This window comes from Anthonomus grandis, chromosome 18, assembly GCF_022605725.1.
Source record: "Anthonomus grandis grandis chromosome 18, icAntGran1.3, whole genome shotgun sequence".
NCBI classification, from domain to species: domain Eukaryota; kingdom Metazoa; phylum Arthropoda; class Insecta; order Coleoptera; family Curculionidae; genus Anthonomus; species Anthonomus grandis.
In genome coordinates, this window is record NC_065563.1 from 10,670,092 (window position 1) to 10,684,548 (window position 14,457).

At 35.3% G+C, this 14,457-nt stretch overlaps 3 protein-coding genes and 1 non-coding gene across 4 annotated transcripts in view; 1 reads left to right on the plus strand and 3 right to left on the minus strand.

The window, feature by feature from the left end:
• Positions 1-335: 335 nt before the first annotated feature.
• On the minus strand, positions 336-4,582 carry LOC126747075 (uncharacterized). Its single transcript, XM_050455570.1, has 3 exons — positions 4,409-4,582; positions 4,337-4,355; positions 336-1,361 (listed from the first exon to the last, which is right to left on the minus strand). Exons 1-3 carry the CDS (start codon positions 4,580-4,582, stop codon positions 481-483), a joined length of 1,074 nt encoding a protein of 357 aa, XP_050311527.1. The 3' UTR covers positions 336-480.
• A 988-nt stretch (positions 4,583-5,570) lies between these two features.
• Positions 5,571-5,643, minus strand: Trnav-aac (transfer RNA valine (anticodon AAC)). The gene has a single exon. It is a non-coding gene; the product is annotated as a tRNA-Val (tRNA).
• A 230-nt stretch (positions 5,644-5,873) lies between these two features.
• On the minus strand, positions 5,874-7,122 carry LOC126747092 (mitochondrial coenzyme A diphosphatase NUDT8). Its single transcript, XM_050455584.1, has one exon. It carries the CDS (start codon positions 6,823-6,825, stop codon positions 6,100-6,102), a length of 726 nt encoding a protein of 241 aa, XP_050311541.1. The 5' UTR covers positions 6,826-7,122; the 3' UTR covers positions 5,874-6,099.
• A 467-nt stretch (positions 7,123-7,589) lies between these two features.
• Positions 7,590-14,457, plus strand: part of LOC126747091 (chloride intracellular channel exc-4) — a 41,585-nt gene continuing 34,717 nt past the window's right edge. Inside the window, exon 1 of the mRNA XM_050455583.1 lies at positions 7,590-7,802. Coding sequence (XP_050311540.1) covers positions 7,731-7,802 — 72 coding nt within the window. The 5' untranslated portion in view covers positions 7,590-7,730. The remainder of the gene's footprint in view (positions 7,803-14,457) is intronic.

Here is a 14,457-nt window from a genome sequence, read left to right on the forward strand (position 1 = left end):
TTTAAAGGAAATAGGAATGGAAATGTTTAGATTAGTTAGAAAGATTAAATTAATTCTCATGCGCCAAGCAGGTGACATGCTATCAGCTTTAAGCCATCAAGAGTGTGCAGAAAAAAGTAACAACAAAGTGCTTTATGTGGGTTTAGTTCACAGTTTTATGTTGTTCTTTGATAAGTGCTCAATAATTTTTTGAGTGGTCTTAGAATTACGTCTAGCCAGTATACATTCAATATTTACAGAGCCATTCAAGTTTTTTAATGCCATATCGTGTCTTAGCTTACAATTTATCACATCCATATCACAGTCAAATATTAAGTGTTTGGGCTGTCTTTTATTCCTATTTTATTTAAATGAATTGGTGTCATACAGTGGTTGGTCCGCATTCTAGTCATTGTTGTTATCATGTCCCTACTTTGATATTCAATATCACTAAACCATGGTTGTTTTCGAGGCTTCTGCTCCATTTGTGTATATGTATTGTTAACTTTTTCTTGTCTCCACGTCTTGAATTCCTCTTCCCACATAGACCATATTGCTGCTTTTCCATCTTGGGTAAATCTTCTTGAGTCGATCAGGTTTGGTTGGTTTACTCGTGCCAGATTTCTTCCGGATTGGGCTAGTTTCATCTGCCTTTTCGTTGCCTCTAATTTCCGTATGACTTGGTACCCATAGCAGCTTGATGTCTGTGTCTTTGCTCTTGAGAATTTCTTGTCTTGTTGATAACGTTATGTAGTCAGTGTCCTTATTTATTCCTGTTCTTGTTATCGCTTGAATTCCGCTAAGAGAATCTGTGACTATTATTAGTTTTCTACTCTGATGGGCTAAGCTTCTGACTGCTTCCCGGATTGCTATGGTTTCTGCAGTACATATAGGGGTGTTGTCACTTAATCTTCTGTGTATTTTCAGAGGTGGATCTTCACATACTATTCCTATCCCGCATGTTTTTGTTTCTGGGTCAACAGACGCATCAGTGTAGCATATGGTATAGTCAGTGTAACTTTCTATTATTTGTAAAAATTTCCTTTTATTGTTTTCTTCTTTACGTAGATTTGTTTCAATTTGCTCATTCCTTGAAAATTCATAGCATGGGAGTAGATGCGATTTGTGTATTCTTTGTATGTGCTGCAACATACGGTCTAGCCCCTCTATTAGTGCTGGGGGTGGGACATTTTTCCAGTAGTTGGATCCATTGTTTATGTTTGTATATATGCTGATCATGTTGTTGTAAATGATATCATCTATTATGTTGATATGTTTTGATATAAATTTGGTCGATATCCATCTGCGTCTCAATTCCAATGGCATTTCCCCTGCTTCAGGCAGAACTGTTTTTATTGGTGTGGATTTCGTAAGTCCTAAAGCTACTCAGATTGCCATGTATTGTACCCTATTTAGCTTGTTCCAATTGGCTTTTGAAGTCTTGAATGTACATTGACATCCATATTCTAGGTGGGTTCTGACAATTCCTTTATATACATTCAGAAGTATTTTTGGGTCTCCACCCCACCAAACTCTTTGTTAATCCCTTTTATAGCTTTTGTAATTTGATGTTCAATGTGTTTGGTCCATTTTAGATGTTTATCAAATGTTACCCCTAGATATTTGTAATGTGTAACCCATTCAATTTCTTTGTTATTAGCCTTCAAATGATTTAACTGTCTTCTAATATTTCCTTTTGAAAACATTTTCAAGCATTTCAACCTTTTTTTTTTGTTCTGATTTACTTAAATTATGATTGTTTAACCACAGGATGACTCTATTTAGACTATTTTGTAGGGTGACAACATTCCTATCCAAATTTCTTCCACTTATTAAGATGACCAGGTCGTCTGCAAACTGTAGGATATTTACGTTTCTTGCAATGAGTTCATTTAGTGTTGTCATATATATATTATGTACTAATGGGCTTAAAGTGGCACCCTGCATTAGTCCTTTGCTAGTGTACCGTGGTCCTATTAGTTGGGGATCTAATCATAAGCTTTCTGTTCTGTAAAAGTTTTTCTATAAGCTGTATTATTTTCCTATTAATCCGTAATTGGTCCAGATAGTTAATGAGGATTGGGATGGAGACATTGTCATAGGCTGCTTTTACAACAAGGAATACTGCGGCTGTTTTTTCATTATTTCCAAATGCCTTGTATATTGCTGAGGCTAAGTAGACACAATTATCCATTGCTCCTCTTCCCTTCCTAAATCCATTCTGTAATTTTCCGAATATCTTCTTATTTTCCATCATGCGTGGTCCAATCTTGCTTGTATAATTCCCTCCATAATTTTTGCAACACTTGAGCTAAGTGTTATTGGCCTATAGTTGTCTGCTATTTTGGGATCCTTTCCTGGTTTTAAAATTGGAACTACTATTTGAGTCTTCCAATCCTCTGGAACCTCTTCTTCTCCATCCAGTGTGCAGGTAAAGCTCTTCATTCCTTCTTCTGGGAGGTTTCTAAGCATGCTATAATATATTTGGTCGGATCCAGTCGCTGACTCTTTTTTCCTTTTGTCCAATGTTATATTTATTTCATTTTTTGTTATTGTTGTTGTATTCTTATTATTCTTGTATTCTCCTCTATGTGTGATGTTTCTTACATTGTCGCTCTCTGTCATTTTCTGCAGAAGGTCATTTATCCAGGTCTCTCTTGTGTCGTGTGCTGTGCCCTTACATGAGTTAGAAAATTTTCTGATTGTGTCCCAAATCTGTTTAATCGGTGTGTTTCTATTCAGCTCGTTACAGTAGTTTACAAATTCTTTTTAGTCTTTAAAAATCTTCTGATTTGGGCAGCAATTTTCTTAAAGTTTAGAAGAGTATTCTCATTTGGCATGATTTTGTAGTTCTTGAAGGCCAGTTTTCTTTTATTTACTTGTTGATCACATTCACTGTCCCACCATACAGGTTTACTCATGTAGGTTTTTGTGTGTCGGTTGTTATTTGTTCTGGGTATCGCTTTATCTGCTGCATGGTTGATTTTTTCTATAAAATCATACATATTTCCTGGGATTCCAATATTTGTTTATACTTCTCCCAATTTGCATATTTGGTGTTCCATTTTGTTTGAGGATTACTTTGTTTTATGTTATTTGTTTCTTTAGTTACATGGATTATTATTGGTAAGTGGTCACTGTTGATTGGTTCTTCATATGTATTCCATAAGCATTTATTTGCTATGTCATTTGAGACTAGAGTAATATCTGGGCAGCTGTTTCCGTCTGGTGTAATTCGGGTCTTACTTCCATCATTCAGTAACACCATTTACAGCTTCTCTGAGATTTTTTCCTTTTTGATTCTGAAGTGTTGATCCCCACAATGGGCTTTGTGCATTTAGATCTCCTGCGATAATGATTTTTGTATCCCTATGCTGTAGGATTTCCATATAATTGTCTTTGGTGGGAGTGCTATTTGGTGGACAATATGCATTAATAATGGTGAGGTCTTCTGTTTCTATTCCTTGTATTTGAAAATTAGGTGGTAAGTTAATCATAACATCAATTGGATTGTATGGGATTTTTTTGTTAGTTTTTTAGGTCCACTTGCTTGTTTTTTAGACCATTTATATTCCAGGACAATATTTTTAGTTCTATTGAGAAGTATTGTTTTGTTCATTTGTATGTATTGTGCTATGTAGAGTGTTAGTTGTGGAGTCATCACTTATTGGTGGACTTGGGACTGAAATTAAGTCCTCATATTCATCTATCTCCATATTGTATTCCTTTGTAGCTGAATCAATTTCTTTGTATAGCGTATGCAAGCCTACAGAATCTTTAAGTAGTTTGGACTGGCTTAATATGTTTTTTATTAATTGTGGCAGAGTTGCCTGGGGCATGTCCGTGGACTCTCCTGAGTTTTGTTCCCTGGTGTATGTTATCAGATCTCCTGAGAATGAAGGTGATCTTCCTCCCTCAGGGAAAGTAACTTCTTTGTACACTTTTTTGTCAATTGGTGGTGATAGGCTAGCTGTTGGTTTTCTTTTGTTAGCCTGAGTAGCTTGTGTATAGGTCGCTCTCTGAGTAAATGCATTAGTTTTTGCTAATTGGCGTCTCTTAGTTTTTACTGGAAGGTTTGGAAAGTTTCCTTGGCTGTACTTGTATCTTATTTGTTCCAGCCTGCTGTTTGCTTTCTGTATAGGTTGCTCTGTAGTGTATTTTTTCGGTGTTCTTGTTCTAGCTTCATAATATGATAGATTTTCAAACGCCATCAGCTGTTGTATGTCCTTCTGCCGCTGGTACTCTGGGCATGATCGGTTTGATGGGGAGTGGTCCTTGTGACAGTATACACAGTCGTACGGTTTGTCACATTCTTCTTCATTATGTTCCCGTTGGCATTTGCCACATCTTTGCTTACTTCTGCATGAGTTTTTGATCTTAAACAGTTAAGGCAAAATAATACGGGTGCAACTTAAATATTGACTTTTGCCTTGTAGTATTCAATGTCAACTTTTGGCGATTTTTTCCCGGTGAAGGTGATGACAACTGATTGAGTAGGTGTGTATTCTGCTTGTCCCTCCTTGATGGTTCGTCTGTTAAGTCTTCTAACTCCTAGGATTCTCATGGTTGCCTTTGCTGTTTCCAGGACCTCTTCTTCTGACATCTCGGTTGGAATGCCCCTTAAGACCCCTTTACGAGTCACCAAACTTAACGGAATGAAAGCGTTTAGACTATGTTTGTTCAAGAAGTCTTTACGATTTATAAAGTTATTGGCCGCTTGAGCAGTTAGAAATTCAATGCCTAACCTAAATTTACCCTTTCGTGTAATTTTAGAAATGCCGACAATGTTTGCTTTTTTTAATTCTCTACCTAATCTAATAGGGTGCATATTTTGAATATTTCCATCATTTATACTATTTTCTATAATTACTAAGAATGGCCCTGTACCCTCGATTGGATATATTTGGGGGCACTAGGGCCTCCCCCACAAGGGTTCTAATGGTATATTTGCTATGCTATGTATGATGATGAAGTATAATTCCTAAAGGATTTGAAAGAATGTTGTATGGATAGGTTAGCAGAGAAAAACAAACCACCGGTGGTTGGTTTTTCTCTGCTATAATTTCATCAATTTCGTTGCCCCACCCACACCGATGCCTTTTGATTCCGGCTTTTATTAGATGATGCCCTAAGGGTGGCTTCCATTATATTATATTTGACGTAAATTGTATTAGGCGATTTATGCAACAAGCAAAGGGCGTGGCACGGGCCATTGACAAATTGCGCGAGCGCCCCGCCCCCTTATTGCCAAAGAATGAAATGCGTCTTATGTGGGGGAGAATTATGTATATTTTGTTACTACTGTCTGGGTCAAGATGCATTGTTCACAGAGTTATTAATTAAATTATTTTAATATTAACCGCAGTTGTCACTAATTAACCACCGGCATCCCCTTTGAAGTATTTTTGTGGGCGTGGCTGATGTTTTGACGTCATCATTTTCAATATGGCCGTCATGCTCAAACATAACCACTATCTATGAACCAACCATGCTCATTTAAAAAAAAAGGATCTGTCACAAGACAGATTTAAATAAATTTATATTTAATTATTGTTGTTTTTTTTTTAATAACAAAAAAAAATAAATAGTAATGTTTCCGCCCGGGATCGAACCGGGGACCTTCCGCGTGTTAGGCGGATGTGATAACCACTACACCACGGAAACCGTTGGGATTCATTTCAAAAATGGTAAAATCATGCTAAAACTTCAGAGATTATCTACATTTAAATGTCAATAAACACAATCACAACTAAATAAATATGTGAAATCACAATTCAATCACAATAATACAAACTATTTGTATTTTAATTAATATCAGTATCAGTGCGAGCCACGAATTAGACAACTTTCCAAGCAGAAAGCTGCAATTCATGCACCATGCAATAAAACAAATATTTATTAATATATAAATAATAAATTTTATTACTGCATAACAATTTTTAACAACAGCTGTCCTCATTACACATTAAATATTACATAAATTAAAAAATACACTTCAAATTTTCATTAAATCTATAGTAGCAAGTAAAAGTAGTAACACAGGAATTTACACTTTCAGTTTGTCTTTTTAAATAAAAGTCTCACAGTACATAATACAAAATGAAACTCACTATACCAACACTACCTTCTTGCAGTACTATACCTCGTATGGGGTTTAATGGGAATCAAATACTTTATACTATGAGCATACGCCTGATGTGGCAACAAACTGCTTAAAAACCGATAAGTTAAAAGTGCTGTGAGCCCCCACACCCTTAACTTCCCCCCGGTGAACACTGGCATGGAACTAAAACCCCCACGGAACTGTGTGTATCCAATATTCTGGGGCCTACAAAGATCCTCCAAAGAAACCGTGAACACATCCTCCACCTCGGACGAATTCACTTGCAATCTAGTCGGGTGATATTCCCCCTTTATCCTGGCTATCACCGGGGTCACACTGGTTTCCCTTTTGGTCACTATTGGGTTCCCGCTGCCCCACACTTCGATTTCATCGTCCTTTAGTCCGAGCTCTTCTTCGGTTTCCCTCAGGGCGGTCTCCTCCAGGTTCTTATCGGTCACGTCCTGCATGCCCCCGGGAAAACTCACTTGACCCCGGTGGGATTTTAAATTTGCCGCCCTCAGGGTGTACAGTAGCTCCACCTTACCGTCAACGAGGCAAATGGGTATTAATACTCCGGCCCGTTTTGTTGGTTCGTGCGCGATCATCCTTATCGGCTTCAGGCTCGCGAACTTGGCCAGTGTTTTTTTCACGTTTTCCTCGCTCAGGACCGCTTCCGGGGCGTATAAACTCGAGTAGCGCAGCCCCAACGATTTCAGCAGAGCCCTACGCGACTTGAAAATCATCTTTGTTTGTTGTTTAGTTTCGAGAACACATCACTGGAATTTCTTTTTGATTTTTGGGTCAACTGTCAAGTTTTGGCGATCAGCTGTTTAATGTCATCAGGGTGTGAAGGTCGCGCGTGACGTGTGTGTGTTGCCCAGGGTTGAGGTTGTTTTTTGTTTAGGGAGCTTCGATTGGGGCGGTTTTAGGGTTTGTGAACAATAAACTGTTTGTAATAATTAATGAGTTTTTTTTGTTAACTAAAGGAATTTAAAAAAAAGTTTTTTTTGAAGTGTCAGTGATGGCGGTCAATTTTGACAGCTGTCAGAGGTTGCCAAGCATACGCGAGCGCCACGAATTATTTCCTTTTAATTTCCATTTTTATAGCAAGTTTAATGTATTTTTTGTCTAAAATTTGGGAAAAAATTAAATGAACGTGTGAAAATTTTTTTTATTTAACTGCTTCTGACAAATACCCCAAAATATATGTTATATGTGGCAACGCCGGCACACTCAGGGGTCTACACTTTCACAAGTAATAACACAGTTGCCAAGCGTACCCAAAACAAAATGTGTTTTACACCAATAAATGCTTTAATAATAAATATAATCGGCATGCAATTAATCCGATAACATCCTGAAAAGATTTAGTACGACAATTCTAGCACCAAAAATCTAAAATACCTGAAAATAATTTGCACTCTTAAGTACACTTGGCAACCAGGCACCAAGTTGGCCATACGTACGTCAGGACGTGACAGCCGTCACCTTGACGTCTGTCACTGTCACTACTGAAAACTTTCTCAATTGGGTTTTAATTTTTTTTCGCTATACAGAAAGTGGAAAAAAAACTCGGATCAGTCGATTTTTGTTCGCGTGAGGGTCGAGTGCGTGCAAAAAGTGATCGTACCTAGTGAATTTCGGAATTATGGCGGACGAAGTGCAGGAAAATGGACACCCGGAGAACGGGGACGTGCCCGAAATCGAGCTTATCATCCGGGTAAGTCTTGTTAGATTCCATTCGTACTTTCCATGGTGCTTAAGTATGCGGGGCGTGACTGATAAAATAACTGCAAAAAGGTTCTTTTGCGGCACCACCTTAAGGTCTGTGGCTCCCTTTTGCACTTTACATTGCATAGAATGTAGATATGAAAGGCATTAGCGCTACCACTTGTGCATTTAGGTGGTTACATGACCTTGGAGTACTAGGCAACATTTGGGAGAACAGTCTATTTTTATACATGATTGTTATCAGGGGATTGGAATTGATTTGTTTTGACGCCAAGGGTCTCCAGTGCCCAACAAGTGTCTGGCCACATAGTTGTAAGAAACATCAGCTGAGATGGATAAGTCACCTTTAAGCTGTAATTGGCTCCTGTTAACCCTAATTAAAAGCCATAAAAACCCACTTTACACCAAAAAAAAAACTACAAATTTCAATTATTCCTGTACCTACTACTCAAATGTTTACTAATAGCAAACAATTAACCAGATAAAAATGTGTTTAAAGGTAAACCTAATTACTGTATAAATAAGTTTTTAATTTCCTTTCCGAATGTTTGTTTTCATTTTTAGATTTAACTGAATCGAGACTAAATGCCACATGAATTGTTTAAAAAATTAAAATTAATTTTATCGCTCATTAAAGTCAAATGAGTTACATAAAAAGTCATTATACTCACATAGATGCTTCTATGTATGTGACATTCTAGAATATATTATTAGGCTATGATTAGAGTGCCACACCTTATATTTATCTTAAGATAAATGTAATATATAATATTTCCTTAATCTTATCTGCTAATAAGGATTAAGACAAATAAAGCTTTTAAAAGGTTACACATGTATTGTTACAATCATCGAATAAATTAAAATGTGATGTTCATTTTGTTAAAATTGTCGTTCCGACCAAGTTACATAACATGCAGGACAAAATGTATTGCAACAACTGAAATTTGCATAGACAGTTAATTGTTGAATGAATGAAATACGATAAGGCTCGACTAATATAATTTCATAGGCAACAGTATGTAATTATTGCAATATTAATTAGAAATATGAAACTGGTTTACTTGTTGACATTTCATTTAATAAAATAGTAGGTAGCATTTTAGGAATTTTATTAGGTTTTCACTGGAATGGGTTCAAAACAAATTATATAATCAGTAAAAGGGTTTAAGTAAGAATCAGAACTAATTCCTCATAATTTATAATCTCAGATCAAACTTTATAATAATATAGTGAAATGGATTGATTGAACTTTTATATGGTGGCCTGGTTTTGGTGGAAAGGTTAACTATGAACTGTTACGAAATCTCTGTAAAAATGTTGGTATTGCTGTTGGGTTGAATTTTAACATTTCATTTATCTATAAAAGTTAATTGTCTGACCATGCAAGCTGTATGCTTCTTTACAACAGACTAAACAAAGGTCAAGCCCAAAAGTTATTTGGATTTAATATAAGATGACTGTGACTAAATTCCCTTTTTTTTCTGTATTTCATTTATTGTAGATATATTTATTGTATATCAATGAAAAAAAAAAAGGAACAAGAAGAATTATACTTACCTAATAGTAAAGAACATTGGGTGGAAGGGCATTAATGAATGACAAGCTCAGATAACCAGTGCCTGTGGTGCCCCTCGACAATCTTAATCCTTTGTCTGGTTGGATAATTCTGTCAAAATGATAGTCTTGAGATAACACAAACATATATATAGATATATATACAAAGATAATCATAAAGATTTCCCTGCAGTAAACTTGATACCAATGCTGGAAAACTAAACACGCTCTAGGTAGGTATGTGCTAAATGCCACTCCAAAAAAATTTCATAGGAGTCAAGAAATGAAGAATCCACATGATGCCTTGACCAAATTATACCAAGATACTCCAAGGTAGTTAACAGGAAACTCTTCAGTAAAAATAATTATTTGAGTCTTAGAAAACATTCAGAGACCAATCATCATCTGTCAAACCATTGTCTCATCAAAAAAAAATAGATTGTGTTATAATCAGTAAAAAGGATTGATAGGAAAAGAATAGGTTTATCGGGATACTCAATATACTTTATATATAACAGGATTGATTCTACACAATAAACTGCATCCACTAATCATCAATATAGATGGGAAGCATGGTAGGACCATGCGTCCTATACACTTATTATGACCTATAGTTCAAGTAAAATATCTTTATCCTGAACTTTCTTAATTACACTTAAAACCTCCAATAATATTAATTGCTAGTGCATTTATATCAACAGTGATAGATCCGCCAACTAAAGTATTTAAGTGAGTTTGAATAAATAGCTTATTTGATTCATAGTACCTTGGCATCAATCCATTAGGGAAATCTGCAGTATTATAATATTGTTCAGGCAATTTTTTGGTTCAATTCAAAGCTCTTTACTTTTGGTGCTCTTTCTAGCATGAGTAATACTCCTCGGAGCCTTAGAGAGCTAAAGAGATAATGTAGATTTTTCCCAAAAGTCTGGGGTCACACTATTGTGTTATATAATTTGACTATATATGAAATTTTAATGTTTTTGTAAGTTTCTGAGCAAAAATCCTAGACCTTTGAAGGCTTTTCTTGTCAGGTATAAGAAATAGTTTTACATTAGACTGAATCTGAAGTTTCTAGAAACAAATTCTTTTAAGTACAGTGAAAACTAATAATATGCTACAAGTTTTAATAACTTGCACTTGAGCAAATTGAGGCTGTTAATATAAATTCCATAGAATGAGGACAGAGATTCATTTTCTAGGTGAGGGTGCACAAGAGCATACCAAATGAATTTTAAGGGATGTTTTTTCTAATAAATCCAAACATTTGAAAGACCTTAGCGACAATATCCAAGTGAACAATAAACAGACACTCTTGTGAGTCTGTATTTGTTAATTTTGTAATTATATCATATACAAAATCTGGTGTAGAAAAACCATCATACCAGTCAAGTAGGTTATCCAGATTAAATTGTAATTTTTCACAGTCCTCGACTGATTTGACAACAAAGTTTAGATTCAGATCATCTGCAAAAATCAGGTAAGTGTAGTAAGTATAACATTCATTAATATTACTTAAAAAAGACATGGAAAAAGAGTGGTGGAAGATTCCAGCGCTGAAGAACATAAAAATTCAAATTCAAAAAGTGTCATAAAATATAAATTTTGTTGACAAATCATAGCATAATAAAAATCCAAGCACTACTCACATAAATACTAAAATACATTGTAAAATAGATTAAAATTTACTATACAAAACATACCTAAATCAAATCATACACTTAATGATAAGAAGCAATCAAAGTTTAAATATTAGAGCTTATCCTGATAGAATTCATCCCCACTGTAATAAGGCCTATTTAAAGGAAGAAAGTGAATCTAGAAAAAAACAATGGAAAAACTGCCATTTCAGACAATAATAAGCCTTCTATTAGTAGCACCTAATAATGGATCCAACAGTGGGGATTGCACCTAATCAAAGTTTACTGAATAAAATACTATTAATAATAATAATATAAAAATAGTATTTTATTCAGTAAACTTTGACCTAATATGCAAATTAGTAATAGAGGGTCTAACATCTGATTTAAAGATAGTTTTAATAAAAGTCTCCTTCCAAAAATTTGGAAAGAGCCCTGTTTAAAGAGAGAGATTAAAGGTGCGATGCATAGATTAAATCTGTAATTTTTTATGAAAGTTGTAAGTATTCCATCTAGTCCTAGAACTTTTTTTAGCGATATTGACCAGTTCAACGTACATTTCTTGAATTCTGCGGACCTTAGGGTAGTCCCCCTTGTGAACCTGCTACTTTCATATGGTTTGTATAAAACTGTACAGTTCAACACTAGACATAATTCCTGTCTTGATAATATTTTTTACAAATATTAACGTAAATGGCTTTACCTCTGAGCCAATTGATCTTGATGCTTTATCGGACCATACAGGAATTGTGTCTATGTTTAAGTCATTGGGGAGGTTGGGAAGGCGTTATGGTATAAATTACAGGCCAATCACTGACAAAGGTGTGTTCAATTTTTACAATGCTGTTGAATCAATTAACTTTAACCCCATTCTCAATACCAACCAAGATATAAACAGCAGATGTGAAATCTTCACCGGTTTAATAGGTAATGCTATGGAGGAAAGTTTCCCTATTAAATCTAAAATCTTTAAATCGGGCCCTAAGAAAACAAATCTTCATGGTTTAGTGAACATGAAGGGAAGGTTACGAGCACTACATAGCATTCATTTGCAGCACCCTACTATGGTTTCTAAGAAAGAGTTAACTCAGTATAAAAAGTCCTATCGGGGAGAGCTGTGCAAAACCAAAAAAGCTGCAAATGACAACTTTATTAAGAGCTCGGAAAATAAGCAGGCAGCAATGTGGAGTTTAATTAGTTCAAAAAATGCTACATCTATTTCTTCAAAAAATCAAACTGCTTAAACTTTTAATACCTTTTTTGTTAACATTGCAGAAAGTATAGTCTCAGAATTACCTACACCCACAAACAATTTTTCCACTTTTTTAACTCCTGGTAGATTCACCACTGACTCTTTTAAATTTCATGAGGTGACTTTCAATGTGGTTAGAGATAAAATAAACTCTCTTAAAAATAAAAAGAGCAAAGACTGTTTTGATCTTAAGGTTAAACTCATTAAAACAATTAAAAATATTATCATTTATCCATTGACAAATCTCTTAAATGCCAAAAAAGAAAACATTTTTCCTACATCCTATAAGGTGGCTAAAGTGATACCAATATATAAAAGTTGATGATAATAATAATAATAATACTTCTTTATTTGCTCAAATACATCCAACAGCTTAGCATCGTCAAAAGGTATAGACTGTCAAACACCAATAATACAGTGCACAAAGGGAGACATTAATCTATCAGAGTTTTACCTACATAACATAGAAAATAAAAAAAAAAGATTAAACAAAATACAATTTTGGTTAGCATCAGAAATGCTCACAAGTATGTATGAAACATTTGTTATACAGGTATGAAAGTATAGTATTCAATAAATTTTAATAGACTAGGTTAAAGACTATTGTAGAATTCATCCAATGAGTATGGACAGATCTCCAAAATCAGGTTTTTCGTTACTTGCTTAAAAACAATATTTAAATGTAGTTGTTTTGTGGTTTCGGGTATTGCATTAAAAAGTTTTATGGCATTAGTCATATAGCCCTTATGGGTCAGACTAAGCCTGTGTTGTGGAAGTAAAAGATTTCCCCCATGTCTGGTGTCATATAAGTGCCTACTATTTACTGTGCTAAATCTAAAAGAGTATGTTCTGGTAAACATCAGACATTGGTGAATGTATAGGCCAGGCATTGTCATGATTTTTAAATTTTTGAATAAAGGTCTACAACTATCTGTTGGTTTTTTGTTTTCTAGAATTCTGAGTGCCGATTTTTGCAACTTAATTGCTTAAACTTGATGTGTCAAACTATCGCCCAATATCACTGTTGCCAACTTTCTCAAAGATTCTGGAATCACTCCCTTATGGGTCAGACTAAGCCTGTGTTGTGGAAGTAAAAGATTTTCCCCATGTCTGGTGTCATATAAGTGCCTACTATTTACTGTGCTAAATCTAAAAGAGTATGTTCTGGCAAACATCAGACATTGGTGAATGTATAGGCCAGGCATTGTCATGATTTTTAAATTTTTGAATAAAGGTCTACAACTATCTGTTGGTTTTTTGTTTTCTAGAATTCTGAGTGCCGATTTTTGCAACTTAATTGCTTAAACTTGATGTGTCAAACTATCGCCCAATATCACTGTTGTCAATTTTCTCAAAGATTCTGGGAATCACTCATGAAGGATCAAATGTACCAATATTTTGAAAATAACAATCTCCTCATGCAAGGTCAGTTTGGTTTCAGGAGTAACAGGTCAACTGCATTGGCTAATGGGAGTTTGGTGGATTTTTCATCAAGGGGTCTGGAAATGGGTTTCGACACCTTTGCTTCATTCTTTGACCTGACAAAGGCCTTTGACTGTGTATCTTATAAAATTTTATCAAGCAAGCTCTGTTACTACAATTTTCATTCTAAGAGTATTGCCTTTGTCAGGTCATACAATGCTAGTGTATCTGATAAACAGCCATTACATTATGGAGTACCACAAGGATCCGTTCTAGACCCACTCTTATTCCTTATTTATGTAAATGACTTGCCTTATTTTACAGACCGGGCACATGAGCATAAGTTGATCCTGTTTGCTGATGACACTACTCTACTCCAGCATCATCACCCGGCAAAACAGAAAATCGCCAGTACAGAGGAAATAGAGAGTAAAATGAGGGAATGGTTTGTAGCAAACAAACTAAACCTTAATGCTTCAAAAACACAGCATTGAAATTTTTCACTTCGAAACTCTCAAATAGATCTACCACAGGATGAATCTGTAAAGTTTTTGGTTACTTCTTGACTCTGGTCTCACTTGGGAAAACCACATTATTCAACTGGCATCTAAGTTATCAAAAATAACCTTTCTAATAAGAAATCTATTCAGCTCTGTATCAAGGGAAGTTTTGTTGTTGGGTCACTCTACTCATAGGGAGAAGATATCTGGTTTACAGCGCAGGTGCATAAGGGCTATGACTGGTTTGGGGGCACTGTGACTGTTGTCGACACTGTT

Coding starts and splice junctions, on each gene's coding strand:
- LOC126747075 (XM_050455570.1), bottom strand. CDS start 4,582: ATGTCAGAAGAAGAGGTCCTGGAAACAGCAAAGGCAACCATGAGAATC.
- LOC126747092 (XM_050455584.1), bottom strand. CDS start 6,825: ATGATTTTCAAGTCGCGTAGGGCTCTGCTGAAATCGTTGGGGCTGCGC.